General features: G+C 44.2%; 1 protein-coding gene across 2 annotated transcripts in view; it reads left to right on the top strand.

Annotated features, from left to right (window-relative positions):
- Window positions 1-26,241, top strand: part of PCSK2 (proprotein convertase subtilisin/kexin type 2) — a 272,443-nt gene that overhangs the window by 231,027 nt on the left and 15,175 nt on the right. For both annotated transcript variants that reach the window (XM_055265069.2, XM_055265068.2), the window contains 3 exons: window positions 4,602-4,817; window positions 7,216-7,316; window positions 16,208-16,435. In XM_055265069.2, the coding sequence (XP_055121044.1) occupies window positions 4,602-4,817; window positions 7,216-7,316; window positions 16,208-16,435 (545 nt within the window). The remainder of the gene's footprint in view (window positions 1-4,601; window positions 4,818-7,215; window positions 7,317-16,207; window positions 16,436-26,241) is intronic.

Raw genomic sequence — 26,241 nt, 5'->3', positions numbered from 1 at the left:
CACCAGGGGTCTGCACCCTGCACCCATACCAACCCCAGACCAGCACCTATTCTGGTCATTAACCCCAGTGGCTACCCATTGGTTAGGGTGGAGGGACTGACTCACTTTAGCCACAAGTTTCTCAAAGTGAGATTTCCACCTCCTCAAACGTAGGCAATGCGCTGGGGACACAGCAAGCCCCTGCACCAGTCTCTAGCTGGAATGTCACCTTAGCTGACGGTAAGCAATTTGTAACATTCTTTTTATATTATGAGCAACATTAAAAATTTGCTTGAACATTTCAGAAATTTTGGGCTTGTGAGAGGCTACTTAAGGCCCAGCAAGTTTCAACTCACTGCCCTCACTGAGCAGGGTTTCTCAGCCTGGACATACGGACATTCTGGGCAAAATACTGTTTTGTCCGTGGTGAGTAGGTTATCCTTTGCATAGAAGTTTAGTAGTCTCCCTGGCCTTTATCAACTAGATGCTAGTAAAACACACATGGTTGTGACCACCAAAAATGTCTCCATCACTGCATTCTGGAGCAAAAGTCCACATTAGTTGAGAACCAGGGTGGTTAAGTACACTCCATAGTGCCTAGGTTAAAAGTTTCCATTTGGTAAAAACTTTTGAGAAACACTGTAATCTCACTAAACTCCAAAAGACTGGCAGAATTCAAAGTGGAGTTGCACCACTCATTTAATTTCACCTAAATGCACTTGCCTTTTTTTTTTTTTTTTCTGTCACCCAGGCTGGAGTGCAGTGGTGTGATTACAGCTCACTGCAGACCCAACTCCTCAAACTCCTGGGCTCCTCCCGAGTAGCTAAGACTACAGGTGTGCCCCACCACGCCAAGCTAATTTTTCATTTTGTGCAGATGAGGGTAGTGGGCCTCTTGCTACTTTGCCCAGGCAGGCCTCAAACTCTTGGCCTCAAATGCTCCTCTCACCTCAAGCCTCCACTTCCCAGAGCACTGGGATTACAGGCATGAGCCACCAGGCTGGCCTACTTGGCTCAGGCAGCTGACAGCCATTCCACTCACTGAGCATGAGCTGCAGGATTAGGGTGGAGACCTGCCCTCCAGCAGATGCCCCACCCACAGTGCTGGCTCTTGAGTCATGGCCTCCCTTTGTCCTCCAGCTCCAGGGTCATCCTCTAATCCATGGGTGACTTCCCATTTCCCTTTTGGGTTTTAGGCTTTTCTTTAACACCTATTCCCTGGATAAAATTCCCTCTGTTGACCTGCCAAGTGTGGCAATATTTGCCTGGCTGAATCTCAATTGATATATTGTATATTTTTTGGGATAATGTTACATATATATTATATATTATATATAATTATATATAATATATATAATTATATATAATATATATAATATGTGTATTATATTGTATGTGTATTATATTATATATAATATGTGTATTATATATTATATATGTGTATTATATATAATATATTATATATTATATAATATATTATATATTCTATAATATATTATATATTCTATATAATATATATCATATATGTGTATATATGTGTATATATATACACATATATTATATAATATATTATATAATATATATATTATATATAATACACATATATTATATAATATATTATATAATATATATTATATAATATATATAATTATATATATAATTAAATATAATATAATTAAATATAATATATAATTATATATAATATATATTATATATATTATAATATATAATATATTATATATAATATATAATATTATATATATAATATTATATATTATAATATATATAATATAATATATATAATATTATATATTATAATATATATAATATATATTTTTTATATATATGTATATTTGAGACTGAGTTTTACTCTTGTTGCCCAGGCTGGAGTGCAATGGCACGATCTCAGCTCACCGCAACCTCCGCCTCCCAGGTTCAAGCAATTCTGACTCAGCCTCCCAAGTAGCTGGGATTACAGGCATGTGCCACCACGCTCAGCTAATTTTGTGTTTTTAATAGAGACACAGTTTCTCCATGTTGGTCAGGCTGGTCTTGGACTCCCGACCTCAGGGGATCCACCTGCCTTGGCCTCCCAAAATGCTGAGATTACAGGTATGAGCCACTGCACCTGGCACATTTATATATTAACATAGGGAAAATTGACATCTCTGTGATCCTGTCTTTCTATTCGAGAATATGGCCAATATCTTTCCATGGGATCAAATCTTCATCTTCGTCCCTCCTTCCATAGAGTTCAGAGAGTTTCAAAGCCTTATTTAGCACTTCCTTAGCTTTCTTTTTTTTAAGTTTGTTGAATTTCTTCCTAAGTATTTTATCCTTTGTGTGGCCAGTGCAAATGGGGCTGCCTGTAGGGTGGTTGTGCGGACTGAACAGGATAATATGTAAAGTACTTAACAAGTCCCCGGCATGCAGTAAGTGCTATAGAAATGCTTGCTGTGATAGTCAACCTTTGTTTTCTGCACTTCTTCCTCTAACGGGTTATGGTTTAGCTGTGAGCCATAGTTGTTCTGTCTCGATTTCTGCCTAGCTCCTGTTCAGCTGAAGCTGAGAGGCAGAAATGGATCAAGCCTTAAGCAGGTGCCCAAGATCAAGGCACTGGCAGGTTCAGTGTCTTGCGAAGGCTCACTCTCTGCTTCCAAGATGGTGCCTTGTTGCTGTATCTCGTAGAGGGGACAAACACTAGGTCTTCCCACGGTGGAAGGGCCAAAAGGGGCCTAGCTATTTCCCTGGAGCCCTTTTATAAGGGCAGTAATCCCATTTATTGTGAAACACATCAGTTGCACTTTGCTTTTTTTTTCAGATGGGGTCTCGCTCTGTCACCCAGGCTGGAGTGCAGTGGCGCAATCTCGGCTCACTGCACCTCCCGAATAGCTGGGATTACAGACATGCATCACCACGCCCAGTTAATTTTTGTATCTTTAGTAGAGACAGGGTTTCACCATGTTGGCCAGGCTGGTCTCGAACTCCCGACCCCAGGTGATTCACCCACCTCAAGCCTCCCAAAGTTCTGGGATTACAGGCGTGAACCACCGCGCCTGGCCGCACTTCTGCTATTTCTTGATACCGAGCCCAAATCTGAGTCTGTTTGAGAGTGTGATCCTCCACACCAACTGTAGGGATCATCTATTTCCCTCGCTGTCCTGGTTTCTGAGAGCAGTTCCTTGTTTCGGTTGGAGTTTTCCAGCATAGATTTACCAAGATGCTGAGAATAGTTCCCAGCTAGTGGTTGAATAAATATTTGTTCACTTGTCGATTCAATCAATCACAGGCTAATTAATTCCCAGTGCTGTTAGAAGCAATTGAAAATGTCACGTCTGATTGTCAGGGGGCAGAGAGAGCTTGGAGGTAATCCAGTCATCTCTCTTCCTTCTGGCTTCTCCACCCTTAAACCACTGGTTCTGTGTCAGTTTCAAGCGTAAGGACCATGGACATCTGGTGACCACACAGGGAGAGACTTTCCCTGATAATCTCTCTGTCTTCTCCCTCTAGAGGGTAACCAAGCCACCCTGGGCCAGGCTGTGGAGTGGCTGGAGGGTGCACCTGCCCCTTGCCTCCCGCACTGCATGGCTGCACTCCTATCCACCCTCCCAGCCCACAGGTGAACACTTAGCAGCCCCAAGCCCCATTGCCTTGGGGTAAGAAAGTGGGAAGCAAGAAACTAATGGTCCAATCCTGGGTTGTTTAGGTAGAGAGGAAAATACTCAGAAGACAAGGAAAAGGATTTTTAAGAACCTCTAAGAATATGGTTTGAGGAGAAGAGCCATGCTAACTGTAGGGACTTATGCAAAGTTTGCCATTTAAACTAATTAGCATGTGGCAATAATACTGGGCATACTACTGTGTGTTTAAGGTTTTATTCACTGTGTGTTTTACTTGATCATATTAGACTTTCCTCCTACATTTGGAGTTGGCTTGTGCAAGTAAAATGTCATATATTATGTGTTTAAAAGGATTCTAGTATCCAATTGAATAAAAAAGAAAAAATATATACATATGCACACACACACATAAGATTTTTATATATTGTGGAGTAAATGTATGCTTTATAATGTCTACATATCATATTTAAATTTATATATTGATATATAGCTATATAAAATAAAAGGTATATATCTTCTATAAATGTTTTGTATAGCTTATGTAGCTAAGAAAAATTATATGTCCATATACTTGCATTTTCACTGAAAAATGTCTGATACATAAGGAGATGTAAGAATGAGATAATAATTACCTCTAGAGAGTTTTTTTTAATTTTCCTTTCCATACAGTTAGACTTTTCATCGTCAGCATGTACCACCTTTATAGCTTTTTTAAAAAGCAGTTTATTTGTAAATTTTAAGACAATTCTTCCCACTTTTCTTACCTCATTATCCCCAGCTTAAATTGTAAATTCAGTTGACTTTTTAGATTGACTTCTTCCTGGAAAAAAAAGTTTCCCACGATGCCCTGCCAGAAGGATATGGTGTCCAACCCAGTTTAAAAAGTACACCCAGTCTTTAGGTTCAACCGCTGAAGAAGCCCAACCCCTGGGCTGGAGACCTCTCCTGACCCCTCGCAGCCCAGGCTGTGGGTAGCAGCAGCGTCTCCCCCGCTCTCCCCAGGGCCGCGGCGGCAAAGGCAGCATCTACGTGTGGGCCTCCGGGGACGGCGGCAGCTATGACGACTGCAACTGCGACGGCTACGCCTCCAGCATGTGGACCATCTCCATCAACTCAGCCATCAACGATGGCAGGACCGCCCTGTACGACGAGAGCTGCTCTTCCACCTTGGCTTCCACCTTCAGCAACGGGAGGAAAAGGAACCCCGAGGCCGGTGTGGTGAGCGCGTCCCCTTCTGTCCTTGTTTCCTGAGGGCCACTGCACCTCTGTGTCAGGGTGGGATGCTGGGACACTGGCTTGTTCCCCTCCTGTCCCCTCCCTCAGAGCCTGAACTAAGGCTCTGAGGGGAAGACCCCTTTTCTCTATGCCCAGCCCTGCTTTCTAACAAAGCACAGACCTCCCATCTGCGAGCTAGTAGCATGATCAGTGAGGACTCCTTTCTGGATCATTTTCCATAGATTTTCTTGTTTAGTGTTTCTGGCTTACAAGTAATGATGAAGTCTAGTTTACCAATCAGTTGCCCCATTCCATCACTTACAAGAATAACTAACTCATTGTAAGAACCAAGGCATCACTGTAACCCTGTCCGAAACAAGAACCCATTTGTTTATTTATAGCAATCTGAAAAACAACATTCACGGATGGACTTTCCTGGATCCATAAACCCCCTAAAATTGCACACACATCTGTTATTTTCTCAGGGAAAGGGTTGTGATTTTCATCATATTTTAAAATGGAGCCATGATTTTTAGAACAAAAAAGATTAATAATCATAGATTTATTGTTTGTTGCTCTTTTCTGAGCAAAGAAAAAAAAATCTTCCTTTCTTGGCAACTAGGTATAACGGTGAATTTTCCAAGCCCCTGGGAAATACGTAATCTGTAAAGCATAATAAGCCTTTTTGGATCTTTTCCTCTCTGGAGATTTTGCTCACAGATCAGCCTTTTCTCACACCTCCAAACCAGGATTTAGTAGGTGGTTCAGTAGTCATACATGAGTTATATCCTGACTGGCTGCACCCATCTCCACGGAGGCGTCTCGAGAGAGGAGGACAAGAGCTCAGGACAAAATCATTAGCACCATCCAGTGTTTCGATCCCATGCTCCCACATGGGATTCCAACTTGGCAAGATGGCCATGCCCCTGTGTGAGCCAGGAGAAGCCCTTTACCTGGAAGGGACGCAGACTTTAAAAGCCTGTCCTTCCCATGAGCCCTCCTGCATTCCCCCTTGGTCTTGGGGAGGATGAAGAATGTGCCAGCTCCTCCCAAACAGAAGGGGGCTTTGACCCCTCTTATCCTGTAAGCTGTATGGACAGAAAGGGAGAAGGGCAGAGCAGACAGGGACAGGTGAGGTGACACTTCACTCTCATGCCTGAAAGCTCCACTCCCTACCCCAAAGGCCTCTCAGTGGTGTAACTTCATCCTCAACCCGTATTTATGACTCTTTCTTCTTGGGCTGGCTAAAGGCCTGGAGTTTCCTCTGAGTACTATAATTTTGCTCAATAGATGCCTTTAAACCTCCCTGGTAATTTCTTCCTCAAAATAATAGGCTTTCCTGAGGATCCTACAGACAGAGGAAGAATTCCTGTCGTTTATACATGATTTTAATGAACACCTTGGCTCTCACAAACATTGAAAATGAGGTTTTTCACTTTGTGAAAGTCCTTTAAAAATCTGTTTACCAGTCTCCCCTCTAAATAAGAGTTGTGGGGGTGATACCCACATATTGGGTTGCCTTGACTCAACACGTCTCAGAATCTCTCCATGGATTTTGGATGTAGAGAAACATGTTTTACTAGCCTGCCCTTCTAGAGAGACTTTAGCTGAGCATGTTGATTCTTTCCTCTTCGGGAATGCCTTCTTTCCCCCATGAGGGAAAAAGAAATGCTGATGAAGTGGCCTTTGGCCTTTCCAAGGGCCAGTCCCGATGCAACAAAACTAGGGTGGGGATATTGACATCACTTTCCACTTCATAATGTTTCCTTTTAGGTTTCAGGAAATAAATCTCTCTGTAGTCTCTGGAATAGCCACAGATATGCTTCTTTGAACAACTCATTTATCTTGCGGACACTGTAGCTATAACTGACTATGTGTCCCTTTTACATGGGCTACTAGGAAGCTCAGATAAAACCTAGGGCAAAAGAGAGGCATGTGGATGCCAAGTTTATCCTTAGTTTCATCTTAATCTTCTCGGGAACAAAGCGTAGGTTAAATAAAAGGAGTAGGCTGGGGGCAGTGACTCATGCCTGTAATCCCAGCACTTTGGAAGGCCGAGGCAGGTGGATCACCTGAGGTCAGGAGTTCGAGACCAGCTTGGTCAACATGGCGAAACCCTGTGTCTATTAAAATTACAAAAATTAGCCGGGCATGGTGGCACGTGCCTGTAATCCCAGCTATTTGGGAGGCTGAGGCAGGAGAATTGCTTGAACCTGAGAGGCGGAGGTTGCCACGAACCGAGATCATGCCACTGCACTCCAGCCTGGGCAACAGAGTCAGGCTGTCTCAATAAATAAATAAATAAATAAATAAAAGGAGTAGATAATCCCCTGCTCCACATTGTGCGGGGGTTCAAAATAGCGTGATTTATTCACTCATTACTCATTATCTTCCCTTCCAGGCAACCACAGATTTGTACGGCAACTGCACTCTGAGGCATTCTGGGACATCTGCAGCTGCCCCCGAGGCAGCTGGCGTGTTTGCACTGGCTCTGGAGGCTAAGTATGTTCATAGCTCTGGGTCCAGGGCCAGCTCTGCAGGGTGGACTAACACGTGTCTCTCTGCCCACATGCCAGGTGTCCATGGAAGGAAAAGTGGACGTGAGAGGCTATGAATAGTCAGGGCCAGTGAACTCTGCTGTGCATTTCTAAGTGGCCCATGTGCCCACCAGCACACTGCGTGTGCATACACACACACACACACACACACACCATAAAACCACATTCCTGGGAGCACACAACACCCAGCAGCACATATCAGCAACTTACTCAGATACCCCGTGAGGGCATAGAGATATTTCTTTCTTCATCAAGTTTACCCCTCTATCCTCTGTGTATCCCTGGGCTCTTCTACTCCAATGATATTCACAATCAGCTACTTGAAGACAAATCAAATTGCCAAGCTGGTGTTTCAGAACATGTGGCAAACAAGGTGGTCCCACTCAAGATTTGTTAATTTGTGAAGTGGATTCACTTTTTAACACTGAAACAAGATAGGCAAAGTCACGCAGTGTAGACCAAGATATGGGCTTTCCTGGGAAACCTTCCAAGCTAAAGGTAAGAGGAGACCATCTCCTATGCCCTCACCATCCTATGGAGAGGCCACATATTGCTACTGCTGGACACATCTTGGATTTGAGTAGCAGTGGAGGTACCTGCCCACCTGCTACTCTGCATTCTTTTAATGATACCTGAGACTGGCCTTATGTTCACAGAATGAACACATGGGCTTCAGACACCACACACATAGTATGAGTGTAAGTGCCGGCTGTGTAGGGAATTGTCAGAGAATGCACTTCCCAGCAACTTGTGAGAAGTTGGATTCAGTCTCCTGGGGAAGGAGAGTAGAGTTGCTAGGCAACCAGGGCTCCCAGCATCAATCTCTAGGCAGCCCTGCTTGTCTCTCTCCACATATGCAGTGCATGTTCTGATTTGCAAAGGAGGCAGGAGTTGGTTCCTAGAATAGAAAGGGGCTTCAACAGATTACCTAGTTCAACCCTCTGCCTTCACAAGAAAAGGCATAATTATCCTCCGTTTACAGATAAGACCCCAAATTGAGAGTGACTCCTCTCTTTGGACAAGTCTAAACTTTGACTCTTCTAACAAAAGTCAGGTAGAAAATTTATGATGCCAAGACACTGGTCAAAGCTCAACTATTAGGCACAGAGACCTCTGCCCTATCAGGCACAGAAACCAAAATTTACTCATATCCAATGTACATTTCCTGAAGATAAAACTGTTCATCTCAGGGTCTGAGTGGGCCCTGGAGCCTGAGCCGGCTTTGCTCACTGCATCTGCAAGGAGACAATTAGCAGAGCCTGCTGCCTGTAGCTGCGTTGCGCAGGGCCAGGGAACAGGAGTGCTCCAAAAGCGAGAAGGGTTTCCGGTTGCCCTTTCAACCTCAGAGGTCAGGACTTGACACACAGTCTTCTGGGATTTTTGACAAACAAAATCCTATACCTATGCCTAGATCCATAGGCACACAAATGGAAGACCTAAATAAATCAAAGTGGAGGAGTGAGGCTGCTGGACTCCTAGAGATTCATGGCTCTGCCTTGATTAGTCACCATTCTTTTAGCACATACGTCCAGATACCCTACAGAAAAGAATGCAGTCACCATTTAGGCATGCTTTGTTTTGAAGCAATGATCATGAACTTAATATTCTCTGCTCGCATAAGGAGGAAAAAAATATAACACCTGGCAGCTTGTGGGTAAGTCCATCACGGGAGCCCGTCCTAAAATTCTTCAAAATACCAACTTTCTGAGGTCGGAAGCAGACCCTGAGATGAGATTTTGGTGCAAGTGATTTATTAAGGAAGGGATCCCAGGAATGACAGTAAGGGAGTAGGGGAAGCAAGTTAGGGATGGGGAAGGATCCAAGCAAAGGTTCAACTTCAAACGTTCTGGCCTCAGTCTAATCCCGAGTGTAAAGTAGGCCTCAGAGTTTGTCCTACCTCCAGGCAAGGAAGCAGGACGGTCATATTCTTATATGAGTCAGTCATCGGCTAAGAGCTACTCTGGAGAATTAAACTCCAAGGCATCTCTAGCTTTAGGCAAAGCGGCTCCAATAGCCAAAAGTGAAAACCATTGGTCAGGATGAGATACTCCAAATGAGAGCCCAGAGGGATGAGGAATAGGGCCTCCACAGAGCAGTCCCACAGCTCATCTCTCTCTTATCGTGAGATAAGGTTACAGGAAGTCCTCATGCATAACAACAAATTATCTAAATGTATGTCCATCAGGACCTTGAAAGAGAGAGAATAACACTTCCCCCATCATGACTGTAGGGAAGAAAAAGAAAACCATCTCTCTCCTAACCAGCTGTCACTTTGTAGTTTAATATCATAATGCACTCTTCTGCCTAATGCTTGAAAATGCCTACTGGAGTCACAGGAAATATTGCTCCCATCTCCCAGTATCACCAATATCAGAGAAATTTCAAAGAATTTTAGTGGGGGATGACTGCCACCTTCAAATATTTAGGTTTCTCTCATATGACCTGGTGCTTTCTCTGTGGTCCTAGAGGGTGAGCTATGCTCGAGGGGGAGATGTCATAAGGAGATCTATTTTTGACTCAAGAAAATCATCTGGAGTAAAGTGGTCCACATGCTGGACTGGAACAATGTTTCCAAAACTGATCTTCCAGGGGATGGATTTTTAATGTAAACTCTTTAACAAGTATAGTGTCTACAAAGAAATTCATTAGGTGTGGCTCCATGACATTTTAACTAAATGAACAGACCCATGTAACCAGCACCCAAATCAAGAAGCAGACTATTTATGTGCCCTGTTGCTCAGCAGAGCAAGAGTTTCCTCTATGTTGCTGCATGTAGTTATAGGTCATTCATTCTCATTGTTGAATATCACTCCATTGTATAAATGGATATTTGGATTGTTTCCATTTGGGGCTACTATGAGTGATATTGTTAAAACATTCTTGTACATGCCTTTTGGTGAACATACAGATGCATTTCTGTTGAGCGTCTACTAGGGAGTCAAAATGTTGGGTCATTAATATACATATGTGCAATTCTAGTAGATACCATCAAATAGTTTCCTGAAGTGGGTGTACCCATTGACCCTACCTTGAGCAGTATATGAGAATTACAGTTGCTCCACATCCTTGCCAAAACGTGGTATTATTAGTCTTCTACATTTTAGCATTCTTATGGATGTGCAGTGGAGTCACATTGTAGTTTTAATTTGCATTTCCCTCATAGCTAGTGAAATTGAGCACACTGGGTAAAGTTTTTTAAAAAATACATTCCCAAGCCCCATCCAAGCCTCATAGAATACAAATCCCTACGGGTGGGTGGCCCAGGAACCTGACTTTTCAATGCCTGTTCCCCGGGAATACTTAAACTGCCAACCTGTCGCTGATCTGTGGACTAGGGTGTGAGGATGATCAATAAGGCAACAGCTCTGTGAATGTATGACTCCGGGTGCAGAGTGTGGGTAGCTGGCTTCTGCCTCTATTAGGTGTTGGTATTCAGTCAAGACTTAATGTTTCTGCATGAAACAACAAATCCAAATAATAATATCCAAATAATAACACAGACAAGGGTTTATTTTTCTGTCATGTGAAAGAAAATACAGAGATAAGGAACCTAGGGCTGGTTTAGGGTACTGGGGTACCACTGTGAATCAGGGAATCCAGCTCTTTCTAGCTTTCTGCTCCTTTGCTCTGCCACTTCCATGTTCTCTAGATGTGCTGGAACTCCAGCCATCATGTTTACATTTCAGGCAGGAAAAGGAGAAGCACAAAGGGCAAAAAATAAATAAGTAAATAAAAGAGAGAGAGAGAAGGAGAGACAGAAAGAAAGCGAAAAATAAAAAAAAGAAAGAAAGAAAGAAAGAAAAGAAAGAAAGAAACCAGCTGAGTCAGCCATGTTGAAGGGGTTTTCCAAGGAGCCCCACCTAGTGGCTTCTGCTTATTTCTCATTGGCTAGAACTGTCACGCGGCCACCAACACACTTCAAGGGAGGCTGGGAAATGTAATTTTATGGCTGAATGCATTGCTGTTCTGAATAAAACTGAAGTTTTCTTAATAAGGAAGGAGAAAAGATAGATATGGAGGGAAAGACAACTGCTAATGTCTTCTGACATCTAAGTGGACAATCACTCATCTCTGGATCTCTGTTGTCTTATCAACAAAAGGTAGCAAGTTAGATCATCAATCAGGTTCAAATGACTTCCTGGAATATTTTAGCTCTGCTTCTGAAATAGGGAAGTTTATATTTTAATTGGATGTCTGGTGATTTTTAAGGTTGAATATGCCTTAAAGCTGAAAAACGTTCATTTACATACTTTTAAATATTGTGGTCAATACTTAGGAAATAGTAATCTAACTTACTTTAACTTCTGATACATGTGATATATGTTATCATTAATAATAATAATAAAGTCTTTTTATTCAGTGTCCAGCACTGTGCTAGGTACTTTACATACATAATTTACATTTACATCCTGCAACATACCTATAAGGCCTTATGCCCATTGTAAAGATGTAAAGGCTAGAGCTCGAATTGTTGAAGTAACTTATCCAAGTTCACACAGTTGGCTTTAAGCTTTAGGTTGCCTGTTCCACTGGGCTCTCTATGGAACATAGGAAAGGCCCTGCCACTGTCTTGGCTGTGGGGCCCACCACTCATTCTGCCATGGCAATGGGCTGCAGTGAATGAGTTAGCTCTTCCTCAAACATGACGCACAAAATCAGGTTTCACTTTCTTTGAGATGAGATTTTCCACACCACAACTACACCAGGGAGTCATGAAAACTGAATTTTCTCTCACGTTCGTAGGAGGTGAGCAAACAAAGGCTATGGAGAAAATGCCAGCTTGACTCACAAATGCATTATTTTTCTCAGACTGGAAATAATCCAACCTTTGAAATTATTTTTTAATCCTATCAAAATTTAGAGGATAGACTCAGAATTTTAAAAATGAAAGAAAATGATTGGATCTTTCACGACTCCAAACATCTCTTATGGATGAAGAGAACAAGATCCAGGGAAGTGAAACAACTTACTCCAGGTCACACAGTTTACATTGTTCAGATAAAGATCGGATCCAACAAGTAAAGGGATTAAAATTCTCCTGTTGACTTTCAGAATTTACCAGATGTTAGTAGAAGTGATTCCTCCAACCTTAAGACTACAGCATCATCTTTAAAACATTTCCATTTTCAATTTCTCTAGAGATGCATGTGCTGACTTTAAATTACTTTTGCTGCCTTGATCATTAGGAGGAAAATGTTAATTGGGTTCAGGGGAACTTGATGCTGTAAATAGAAGTACTATGCTCTGAAAGAGAATGGTGAGGGAACAGCCTTGCACATGAGAAAAACAATCCATTCTGTTAGAAGTCAGGTTCCTACAAAGGGTAAATGCTTGAGGTGATGGATACCCCATTTACCCTGATGTGATTATTATGCATTGCATGCCTGTATCCAAATATCTCATGTGCCCCATAAATATATACATCTACTGTGTACGCACAAAATTAAAAATTAAACATTAAACAAAAAGTCAGTCTCCTGGTCAGCCACTTCCTAAGAGATCCTTGCTGACCCCTGGACCCAAGTTTCTCAAATTTCCTGATGATCAGAATCCTGGAGTGCTTGTTAAAAACACAGACACCCTAAGCCCACTGGAGATCCATAGAATCAGAATCTCCAGGGGAGCCCCTGGAAAGTTGTATTTTTCACCAGTGCCCCCACCCCGACTGGTGCTGTCCAGGAAGTTAGGAAGCTCTCCCCTGAACGAGGTTTGCTGCATACTGAAAATACTGAATGTTTTGAGGAATCCATGGAATCAAAACCTCTGAGGCTGGACATCATTTTTTTTAACCACCCCCAGATGATTCCAATGTGCAGACAAGGTTGAGAACCACTGTCCCAGACTGCCAATGTTCTCAAACATCACTGTACAGAAGAATCATTTGGGTTCAATGCAAATTCTCAGGCCCACAACCTCCAAGATGCTGATTCAGCAGAGTTGGAAATTCACATATGTCACTAATGGTCGTGACACAGAGGGATTGAGGATCACAGTGAGAACTCCTGACTAGGATAACACGGGGGCTCCACTGATGGCTGCCTCAGCATCCTGAGCTTCCCCTGTCATGACAGCCCTCACATTTTCAATACTGAGTTGTCCCTCTGTCCCCCGAGGCTATCAGCTTGTGGGGACAGGGACATCCATCCGACATGCCCAGAGTTAGCACAATGCCTGAATGTGGTAGACACTCAACAGACATCCATAAAATCACTTCATTGCGCAGTACCTTCTCATATATCTGCATCTTATTTTCCCAATTCATATAAAACATTTGAGAACAGGGAAGAACATGTCACATTTCTTGTCCTACAGTCTCCATAACAGTGACGTGTATATTGCAGATACTCCATAAATTTATTTTTTAATTATTTAATAACTATCACCTGTAATTCTTGGGCTGCTATGGTACAATTAAAGCAGGTTGATGAAATAAATACCTACTTTACAGAATATTGTAGTCTGTCAATTCCTAAATTGTTCAGAAGGGATACTAGAAGGAACCTGGCTTTACTCCTCAGACATATGCAAATAGCAGGTCAAACAGTGTCACAGACTCAATTACACTGGGGAGTGGACTATGCTCTGATTTATCTCAAAAGTGAAAAGTTCCTTGTTCTGAAACATTATTTCTCTCTCTCTCACTCTCTCTCTCTCTTTCTAAAATGCACCCCATGAGAATAAATCTGTAGAGAAACATTTAAGGGAGCCCTTCTCCAGGCATCAGAAGTACAGCACACTTTTACGGCAAAGACGAGAAACGAGAAACGTGCTAGCCAGCCCTCTGGTCATTTAGTTCCTCGTTTGTCAACACTTCTGAGATTAGTAAACTCAGAATCCCCTTCCAGCAAAACACTCAGTTTTTAGCCATAATCAATTTAAGGAACTTTTACACCATTTTACATCATTTACACCATTTTACACCATTTACATCATTTTACACCATATGTCCAAGACATGTTCTGAATCTCCTCAAATAAGCATTGACCTTCCTTGGAACTTGCTTCTTTTCTTTTTTCTTCTTTTTTTTATTTATACTTTTAAGTTCTAGGGTACATGTGCACAATGTGCAGGTTTGTTACATATGTATACATGTGCCAGGTTGGTCTGCTGCACCCAATAACTCATCATTTACATGAGGTATTTCTCCTAATGCTATCCCTCCCCCATTCCCCCACCCCACGGCAGGCCCCGGTGTGTGATGTTCCCCTCCCTGTGTCCAAGTGTGGAACTTGCTTCTTAATAGAAGAAGGTCTGCATTCAAGAGCACATGGATCATTTGAACTCTTGGTTCTGATTCAGATCTTCCAACCAATGAACTTTGCATATGTTAAAATTTTATCAAATAAGTTATGTTGCTCCTGGTCCTTTGAATTGTTTGACTTCTGAAGAGAACTGTAGTGCAAGGTTTTGCCAACTTTTTGACCAGAACCCTCAGTGAGTAATAAATTTTGCACTGCAGGTCAGCACACACAGACACCTACCCTCCAACTATTTCATGAAAAAATAGCTTCCTGTACTATGTGCAGTGCACACTGCTATTCTTTTCTATTTTGTTCCATTCATTTTTTAAAATAATAACACCAACCATTAAATCACTGGTTCTCAACATTGGCTGCCTGTTGGAATGGTCTGAGAAGTTTTAACAGTTTCCAATGCCTGGGTCTCACTCCCAGAGATTCTAATTTACTTGGTTTGGGGTGAGGCCCTAGCCGTGAGATTTTCAATGCCCCTAGGAGAAAATGTTCATGTGCAGTCCAGATAGACAACCTGTGCGATAACCTGGCCCAAAAACAAATCTTGATTTGCAATTTGAAAAGCATAGACAATGAGTAGTAATAGACACTAATTTCCAAAAACAATAACATTTACGAGAAGACTAGTTTATTCACTGAACAAACAATGTGCCAAGGACCATCCTGGACACTAAGGATATAAATATGCTGAATATAATTTCTCTACCCTTGAAGAACTGGTACCCTCCTTTTCAAAAATGGAACACACCCACGTGCCAGTTCCCAGATGAAGGGACAGCAAGACCAGCACTCAGAAGCTCCCTGTATCCCCTTCCAGTCACTGCCCCACGAGACTGACCACTAATACGACCTCCAACAGCATAGATTAGTCATTCTTGTTTTCATATTTTAAACAGATGGAATCATACTTTATGTTCTCTTTTCTGCCTGGCTTCTTTAGGCCAACATGGTGTTTGTGAGATTTTTCCATATTGTTCAGAGTACCTGGAGTTCATTCATTCTCACTCCTGTATAGTACCCCACATTCTGTAAGTTACACCTCAATTAGTTTACTCACTGTTTTTTGGATGGCATGTAGGGGTTTCACAGTTTGGGGCAAGGAGCATTCTTGTGCACAGGTCTGGTGAATATGTACACATTTGGTCAGGTATATGCCTAAGAAAAGAATTTCCAGGCCATAGCTTAAGCTTAACTTTAGAAGATACAACCAAACAGTTTTCCAGTTTGGTTGGACTTACTTGTACACTCATCCACAAAGTACATGTGTTCCAGTTGCTCCACATCTTCAACACTTAACATTGTCAGGTTTTTTCATTTTAGCCATTCCGGTGTGTGTGTTAGAATAGACTTTTGAAATCAATTTATTTAAGCAAGAAAAGCAAGAATATTTCTTTAATTGACTTATATAATGGTTCTGAATAGTGCATGGACACCCTCCCTTGAATTTGAGAGTTCACAGAGATTCCAAAATCTTATGAGAGGTCTGTGTCCTGGGTGATATTTCTCTTAATCGTTGTGCCTCTCTCCCTCTCTCACCCTGCCTTTTGCCCTTGCCCTCTTGCTCTCTGCTTCCTGTATCCAGTCTGGGTCTGACCTGGCGGGACATGCAGCATCTGACTGTGCTCACCTCCAAACGGAACCAGCTCCACGACGAGGTCCATCAGTGGCGGCGCAACGGGGTTGGCCTGGAATTTAATCACCTCTTTGGCTACGGGGTCCTTGATGCAGGCGCCATGGTGAAAATGGCTAAAGACTGGAAAACCGTGCCTGAGAGATTCCACTGTGTGGGAGGCTCCGCACAGGACCCTGAGTAAGTGGGGGCAGTGGTCCATCTGCTGCATGTGGAAAGTGCCCCTGAGATGGCTCCATGGCATTGGCATAATATCACATTCCCTCTTCATGTTTGGGTCAACTATATTTTTTGTTTGTTTGTTTTTTTGAGACAAGGCCTCACTTTGTCACCCAGGCTGGAGTACAGTGGCATGATCACAGCTCACTGCAGCCTTGAACTCCTGGTCTCAATAATCCTCCTGCCTCAGACTTCCAAGTAGCTAGGGCCACAGGCGTGCACCACCACACCCGGCTAATTTTTTTTTATTTTTTTGTAGAGACAAAGCCTCACTATGTTGTCCAAGCTGGTCTCAAACTCCTGGGTTCAAGTGATCCTTCTGCCCTGGCCTCCCAAAGTACTGGGATCACAGGTGTGAGCCACAATCCTCAGCCTGGATTTGACTCAGGGACAACCAGCTTCCAAGCAAAGCTGCAGGTTTGCATAAATCCAGGAGGCACCATTTACATAGAACACAGAACCCCTGCTTTTGGTTGTGAGCCTTAACTGTTTCAGTGATGTATGCCATTATTTCTAAGGGCACAAATCAACCACTATAAGCATCACTCAGCTCAATAAGGAGAACATGACCAACATTCCCAAAGGCCCCCCGTGACCACTGCCATTAACATCCCCATGCCAGCGTAGCCATATTCTTACTTCTAACTCCATAGCTTAATTTGCCTGTTCCACACTTACTAGAATCATACACTATGTCCTGTTTTACAACTAGATTATTTCACTTGGAGTTATGTTTGTGAGATCCAATCATGTTTAATGTGTACTTATAGCTTTTACTCATTGCTGAAGAGTGTTCCAGTGTATGACTATAACACAATTTATTTATTCATTCTACCTGTGGGACAATCTAAGGACTTGATTTTCCTCTGAGCGAGGTGGATTTTGCCACTTGGAGGGATTTGTGTAAGGGGTTCCCTACACAGAAACCACAGCGTTAGTCAACTGCACCCACTTCCCTTCCAACTGCCCCACCTTGGCAAGTGGATTGGTCAGTAAGGATACTTCTTAATTTCTCTCTGTCCTCCTTGATGCATTACTAAAATGGAGATGGTAATTTTTATTATTATCACTGAGGTATTATTTACATATCATCAAATACACAGAACTTAAGTGTATCATTCGAGTGTCGATAAATGTATACACCCTGGTAACTACCACTGAATCAAGAGATGAGACATTCCATCAACCCAGGAAGATTCCTCATACCTGCTTCCAGCTCGTCCACACACTCCACAGGCACCCTTTGTTTTTGCTTCTTTCTCTGTAGATTCGTTTCACCAGTTTTCAGACTGGACTGTGTCCAGTTTCTTTTTCTCAGCATGAGGCTTGTGAGATTCGTCCAGGTCACCGTGTGTAGCTGTAGCTCATTCATTCTCATTCTATCTTGAGAATACACCTCCGTGGCTTACGTCATTTAAATGGTGGTAAAATTCATTCCCTGCCAGTCCAGATTTCTGAGGACCGTCAAGCCTGGCCAGAGTCCAACCCCTCGCAGGCTTTATCCTCCTCGCCACTCTTCATTGGTCCTAGACTCGCTGCATCTCTTCTACTCAGTTACCCAGACCTGAATTCTGATCTTGACTTCACCAACTTAGACACTACTTTTGACATTTCTGACCCTCTGCTTTAGCAATTCTCAACCTTTGTGCCCCTCTCCCTTTGAGAGCATGGTGACGTCTATGGGCCCCATCTCAGTCTAATGTTTTCCAAATTCATTAGATAAAATACACGGGATTGCAAAGGAAAGCAATTATGTTGAAACCAATTAGAAAACAAATTCATGCTGAAATATATGTCCCCTTGTCAGCACATTAAGTAAAAAGCCCTAGTGGCAAGTCTAATGGCCACAATAATTTCAGAGCAGCAGTGATGACTAATTGCTGCTGCAAGATCCATGCAGTGGCTGTGGTGGGACATGAAAATCTGCCAGCTCTTTGATGATAAAGTCTGAGGAGGAGCTAATGCCACTCTGCTTTGTGGCCTGCATTCGTAATCGAAAGAGAAGAAAAGTTTCTGTTATAATCTAGTGAAAATTAAGATGTGGGGCTTTTTCCATTGAAATTGTTAGACCCCCTGAATTCTATACTAATGGGCCTAAAAATAAGAGACTTTTTTCTCTTTCCTCACCAGTACAATGGAGCTAATATCTTTCCTCCGCATGCTGCTGGGAGACTTTAGCAACACACAAGTCTACAGCAGGCACACAGTAGGCACTTAATAAATGTAACGTTGCCTCTCCTTCTCATTCATGACTAGGTGTGAACACTTCTAGCTCACACCTGTAAAATAAAAAAGATAGTAATCTCCTAGAATTTTTGGTGAAATAATTGTCTGATTTTTATGCAAATTCAAAATCATGTATCCTTTCAGCCTAAAATATCCTCCAATGGACAAGCTTGTGCCCTGGGATGCCCATTCTCCCATGGGCCAGCAGCCTGCCATAGACAGGCAGCCTACCATAGGTGAGCATCCTCCCATGGGCCAGTGTCCTCCCGTAGATGGGCAGCCCACCATAGGTGAGCATCCTCCCACAGGCCAGCATCCTGCCGTAGACAGGCAGCCAACCATAGGTCAGCATCCTCCCACAGGCCAGCATCCTGCCGTAGACAGGCAGCCCACCATAGGCCATCATCCTCCCACGGGCCAGCGTCCTGCTGTAGACGGGCAGCCAACCACAGGCCAGCATCCTCCCACGGGCCAGCATCCTGCTGTAGATGGGCAGCCCGCCATAGGCCAACATCCTCCCACAGGCCAGCGTCCTGCTGTAGACGGGCAGCCTACCGTAGGTCAGCACCCTCCCACGGGCCAGTGTCCTCCCGTAGAAGGGCAGCCCACCATAGATGAGCATCCTCCCATGGGCCAGTGTCATCCTGTAGATTGGCAGCCCACCATAGGTCAGCACTCTCCATGGGCCAGCGTCCTGCTGTAGACAGGCAGCCCACCATAGGTCAGCATCCTCCCATGGACCAGCATCCTGCTGTAAATGGGCAGCCCACCATAGGTGAGCATCCTCCACCGGCCAGTGTCCTCTCTTAGATGGGCAGCCCACCATAGGTCAGCATCCTCCCACAGGCCAGCATCCTCCCATGGACAAGCATCTTCCCATGAGTGAGCATCCTCATTGTTTACTCATTGAGCCCCTAGAAAGTGGCACCAAGTGGATTACTGCCAAGCTGAGTATTTTTTTCCATGAAACAGTCCATGATTTAAGAAGGCCTCACTCTAATCAGCACCACATGGAAAAAATAAAGCTTCAGCCCAAGCCCTATAATAATCTAAAAACACAGAGCTGCCCAAGTCCCTAGTGATGTTATAAATGTCCTATAATAAAAATAGCTACTCTGCACAGTTCCTCACCATTTTCCAAACTGCTGTGTCCACACATCATCTCTGTTCACTCCCGTATCCCTCCTCTTGGCAAGACAGACTTCTCTGAGCTCTAAACAAGTTGATTGACACAGTCAAGGCCACAGAGGCTGTAAGTGTAAGTGAAGACTGGAAGTCACTTTTATTGAGTGCCAACTGCATGCTATGTGCTTTCATACATAATAGGTGACTTCACAGCCACCCTATTGTTGAGGGTGTGCCTTACACTCACACAGTCCAGGTGGGAGCGGGAGTGAATATGTTGCAGCCTTAACAACAAACTGGTCCCATGCTGTGTGTCAGGGTGAAGCACCGACTAGATGTGGTATATGCTAGGCCCATTTGCATTACTGTATTTAATCCTTGTAAGCCCAGGAGGTGTGTCCTATCATTATTTCTTTTTATACACAAGGAAGCTGAGATCCAGAAAGGATAAAAAAAAAAAATGTGCTCAGAGTCACAAAGGGCGGAGCAGGACTTGAAGCAAAGCCCATCTAAACCCAAACCCCAGGCTGTTTTCACTACATGACCTTGACCTTAATCAGCTCCCATGCACACAGGTCCTACATTAGGCCGTATGTGAGAGCAGTCCTGCTGTGAGCTCACAGTGCCATTACTGATAAGACAAGGTTGGGAAAGGTCAAGGGCATGCCAAATGTCATCCAGCTACTAAGCAGCCAAACTGGGATCTGAGCCCAGTCACTTTGACCCCTCACGGTGGGCTCTCAGGTATCTCAGTGACTCCCCCTGGAGAAGGTGAGGCTTGGCTGGGGGAGGGAGTTTCAGTAAACATTCCCCTGGGGATTCTGAAACACCCACCTAGTGGGTGCTCCCATCTCCCAAACCCCATCACTGGCATTCCAGAGGCCCTGTCACTGGTCTACAATGCCAAGGTCTACAGTGTCTTTTGGGAATGAACAAAGAGACAAGACTGGGAACCACTGTCCAAATGGGGGATTTAAGGCTAAACCTTACTCATCATAACTAACTTTACCCAAAGTCAACATTAAATGGACCTTGACAAGTGTTTCCCTTGTTAGAGTTCAGAATAATTTCTTGAGAAATTTGGAAGTGCAGTGACTTTCTGCAGTGGCGACAATGTTCTGCACGGTCCAATACAATAGCTTGTGGCTACTGAGTGCTAGAAAGAAAGTGGATGACTGTGATTAAGAAACAAAAGTTTTCATTTTATTTCATTCTAATTAATTTAAATTTAAATAGCAACATGTGGCTAGTGGCTACCATCTTGGACAGCCATGTCTAAGGCACATCTGGTAGTTACATCTTAGCAGGAGGGATGCTGAATTGTGCAAACCGAATGGGAAGTGGAGATGTAATAACATAAACTCTATGAAGGGGTGTCAAGAAGATGAGACTGCAAGAAAGGCTTACTGGTCCATTTTATAGCCTCATGCCTTCTGCCAGCATGACATCCAATTGCAGCATCCTAGAAGCCTAAAGGCGGCCTTGGGAGGGTGCTAGTAAGAACTGCTGCTAAGAACTTCTCTCGGAAAGTCACTGGGATAGCACTTTACTTCCACTATCTCATTTAATTACAGGAGGTTGGCATCCCCAGTCTTAATTTAGGTGAGAAAACAGGGTCAGACAAATAAAGCAAATGGCCTTAACTCCAATGTCCTTATCCATTCCACAAGGCCCTGGGGCCTGGTAGCGCATTCCCTTATTGCAAAAGTAGAAAGACTTACAATGTCTGTTCCTTTACAGACACTCTGCAAACAGTGGCTGGGGGCTGGAATGTCCCCCACAGGCAGTGCAACTGGCACAATATCTACATTTAGTTGCATATAAGCAATATTTACAATTAACAAAAAGGCGGCACCATTGCAGTATTTAGGGGAAGAGTTAGCTTGGAATACACTGTGGCCCTCTTAGTCAAGCTACGTGTCAATGCCAGGCTTTATTTTCTGAGATTGCACTGGATAAGCAGGACAGACCTCTAATGATCGTCAAGCACCATGTGATTATGAGAGAGGGCAGGAGGGGAGCACCACAGGAGAGAAGGAGAGAGAGGGAATGAGGGTGTATGCTGAGATGAATGGCAGTTTATCTCCCAGTTTCTGAATATGCTTAGCATTCCATCATAATCTGCATACATGTGGAATTTAAGGCCAGAGGCAACACTGGAAATAATGTTTTCCAAGTCCCTGTAAGGAATCTGAGGTCTGGAGACGTGATCATCCCAACATCTCACAACTATCCAGGAATTTTATGCAAGATCAATGCAGTGTTTTCAATGAAGAGAAATGGGAGAGCACTATATTTCAGCACTAACTCAGTTGGGCCCTCCCAAAGGACTGGGCCCTCATCTGCCGTATTCACTGGTGTACCCCTAGTGCCTACAATAGTACCAGGCATTTAATAGACAGGTGATAAACATTTTTTAAATGAATAAGGGAATGAAAATATTCAGCCAGCATCAGCTGGACACAAGGGTGATGTCTGGCTGGTGGCAATAGGACCGGCGGGCCAGCAAGGCAAACGTGGGAAGGAGGTTCTGCCTTGGTTGGAAGGGCTCTGCCACCTCTCACTGCCCTCCGTCCCTCGTCCACCCCCACACCGGAACTTATTATCAGATGCAGATGAGTTAGGTCTAGGGCAAATACACTTGTTGAAGAATGCAGAGGCTACACAGGGAGATTTGGAGAGCAGCCCCAGGGCTGGCTGTGCCGCTTGGCAGAAGAGGCCCTTATGACCACGAAGCACACTCGTGGAGCGGTGGGGTAGAGGAATCAACTGCCGTGGCAATCGCCGCTCTCCATAATGTGCAGGGCTGCGCAGAAACAGCTTCCAAGGTAGAGTGAGTGGTGATTGTCAGGTTTGTGGGTTTCCTCGGCATTAATCTTCCCAGAGATGGAGTCAATTTGAAAAGCAATTTTCTAAAGAGGCTTTATCAAGAGAGTCAGTGAAGGATGCTCAGCTACAATCAAAGGGGAAAATACACCTGGCTGTGACCAGCTGCACCAGCTGTGTGTGGAATGAGTGGAGCCAGCCCAGGCCGGCCCCATCAGCCAGCTCGGAGTGACCTGTCCAACACAGCTGCCCCTAGCCCCTCTGGGCACTCTGAGGGGACTGTTCACTGAGCTCCTTTAAGGCTGTGCCAGAATATGTGATCTAGCTCTGAAGTTTAAGTGAATTTGGAAATCAGTGTTAAAACCTGGTATCAATGCCGGACGCAGCACGGGAGTGAGAGGTCAGCGTGTGCTCGGCCCTGTGCCACCTGGGGGACTGTGGGCCAGCACTCCCGAGCTGCAGAGGCTTCCTGCACAAGTTCATGCCCACCTGACTCTGCTACAGGGGGAGGAGAAAACCTCACCGTGGCCACCCGCTGAATGTCCTCATGTGACTGCCACAAAAGCAGGCATCTTGGGCACTTGAGAAAGAGTGGCTGCCACTGTTACTATTATGATTATTCTATGGAAACAATCACAGCTTTATAACTTTTTTTTTTTTTGAGACAGAGTCTTGCTCTGTCACCCAGGCTGGAGTGCAGTGGCACGATCTTGGCTCACTGCAACCTCCACTGCCCAGGTTCAAGCGATTCTCCTGCCTCAGCCTCCCGAGTAGCTGGGACTACAGGCACCCACTGCCACACTCGGCTAATTTTTGTATTTTTAGTAGAGCCGGGCTTTCACCATGTTGGCCAGGCTGGTGTTGAACTCCTGACCTCAGGTGATCCGCCTGCCTTGGCCTCCCAAAGTGTTGGGATTTCAGGCATGAGTCACCACACCAGGCCACAGCTTCATAACTTTATCATACAGTTGAAGATTCATAACACAAGAAGCATTCCCCAGGGCCTTCTGGGAAGCAACACCTATTTCTTGACACAAGGCAGTTTAAACACTTACTTGCAACGATATGCAATAAAATAAAGATACAAGCCACCCCCACACCACCAAGTTTGTCTTTTATAGGACTTGAACACTAGGCTTTTGCACATATTATCTCTAATAGGTCAAAGAAGAACTCTTTTTTTTTTTTTTTTTTTGAGATCGAGTCTTGCTGTGTTGCCCAGGCTGGAGTGCAGTAGCATGATCTCAGCTCACTGCAACCTCCGCCTCCCACGTTCAAGCGATTCTCCTGCCTCAACCTCCTGAGTAGCTGGGATTACAGGTACACACTATCATGCCTGACTAATTTTTGTATTTTTAATAGAGACACGGTTTCTCCATGTTGATCAGGCTGGTCTTGAACTCCTGACCTCATGATCCACCCGCCTTGGCCTCCCAAAGTGCTGGGATTACAGGCGTGAGCCACCGCGCCCGACCTAAGAACTCTTAAACCTCCAGAAAACATGCTTCATTTTCTGCAGCAAATGAGCTGCAGATCATGGCCTGGAAACTAACACCCTGTGACTATTTAAGATATTTCTGCAGAGCCTCTTTTTGTTCCACCACCAACCTCTTCCTATTTAACCTTCTTATAAATTGACAATTCCTGAGCATATATCTCCTTTTTGCTTTAAAATAAGAAGTTTTATTCCTTTTCTTCTCATAAAAGCAATACATGGTCACTGTAAGAAAATCAGAAAACACGAGTGAGCAAAAAAAGAGAGAAATAAGAAACATCTGGAAAATACCGTTCCTAGGCTCTCCCAGTGCCACAATGCCAGCCAAAAACCTGACCTGTGAGGGGAGAATGGTGTTCTTTCTCTACCAAGTTCGCTGCCTCTGGAATTCACAGCATGCTTTTAATTTAATTTCATAGTAACTTAACATTCTCAGAAGAGTCCAGCCACATGTCTCCTCTCTTAGGGGACCCAGCTCCTGTGCAGGAAGCAGTTCACATGGCAGGGCAGGATCGGGGAGTTTTTCTAGCTGGCAGTCTCTCCGTGGTGCTAAAAAAGCCAGATTCCCCAGCCAACATGAAAAGAATTGTTCTAGTGCTGGGATGATCTCTTATGATGGAAGGAGAGAAATATAGATTGGACCAAACCTGAGATGACCTTCAGGCACACCATGGCTAAGGGGGTTTCGGTAGATGGTGACAGTGCCTCTCATTCAGGTCCCCTTCACTGGGCTATGCACCACCCCAGCTGCTGTGGGCATTGGCTGCTAACTGTGGTCTTCTGCCCGTGTCTCTGAAGAATGACCCTCAGGAGCTATGGAAACCTGGCTGAAATAAGAATACATAAAACCCACGCTCCTGCCCCCAAGCAGGACAACTGTGTGGTGGCGTTGATGCTCCAAAGCCAGCATGGCCTGTGACCCCCAGGCACACCCCAGTGTCCAAGGCTTCTAGGAAAATGTGTGATTCTTAACACAAGTTTGTGTGTTTGTCCCTACTCCCACCTGTCTTTTGGCTTTCCAAGGTACATGGAATATGTCTTTCAGTTTCCCTCCATCTCTCCCTTGCACCATCTATCATGAATGCACACCACTCACTCTCAAATAAGACCTTTAGCCTGGACAATCGGTGGCCTGTGTTCTAGTTTCCCCTTCTCGGCCTCGCTGTCATTTTCCCTCCCTTGGTCTTAGTCACTAAGGCCTTCCCCATGAGCGTGGGGCTCCTGGGAGAAACAGATATGACAGCTGCCGTGGAAGATTCACACAGACAGGAACACACCAGCCCTTGCTGTTCTGCCAGTGAGGCTCCTTCTTGGGACTCAAATTCCAGGCTCCTCTGCCATGCCCTTAATATCAAAGTGGTCCCCAGCCTAGAACTATCTTTATAGTAAGTTCTTAAGGGCTTTTTAAAGAAAGAAAAAGAAGTGAGAGTGACTGAGCCCACAGATGGAATGAGGCCCATATTCTGTAAACCAATGATGACGTGAACGTAGTCAATAGGCCTCAGACACTGTGCAGAGGGATGTGGTAATCAGTTTCCAATTGCTCTTCTCTAGAGACAGATAACACCTGTTTTAGGTTGGGTTGCCTGGAAGCAGAGCCTGAGATTGGGTTTGAGTACATGTGGTTTATTGAGGGAGGGCTTTTCAGGGAGAACTGTAAGAGAGTGAGGGATTTGGGAGGGGCAGAAGTAGCCAAGAAAGGATGTGGAACCAGGTATGTGCACGTGGCCTGATCCACAGGGGGCTTTGGAGCATCAACGCCACCACACAGTTGTCCCGCTTGGGGGCAGGAGCACTGGTTTTATGTATTCTTATTTCAGCCAGGTTTCCATAGCTCCTGAGGGTGATTCTTCAGAGACCCAGGCAGAAGACCACAGTTAGCAGCCAATGCCCACAGCGGCTGGGGTGGTGCACAGCCCAGGGGAGGGGATCTGAACAAGCACTATCACCATCTACCAAAACACCCTTAGCTATGGTATGCCTGAAGGTCATCTCAGGTTTAGTCTAATCCATATTTCTCTCCTTCCATCATAAGAGGTCATCCCAGCACTAGAACAACTCTTTTCACGTAGTGAAGGACCTTATAGTTAATTCA

The sequence above is a fragment of the Symphalangus syndactylus genome, chromosome 24, assembly GCF_028878055.3.
Source record: "Symphalangus syndactylus isolate Jambi chromosome 24, NHGRI_mSymSyn1-v2.1_pri, whole genome shotgun sequence".
Taxonomy (NCBI): Eukaryota; Metazoa; Chordata; class Mammalia; order Primates; family Hylobatidae; genus Symphalangus; species Symphalangus syndactylus.
This window is presented reverse-complemented; position numbering and strand designations above follow the sequence as displayed.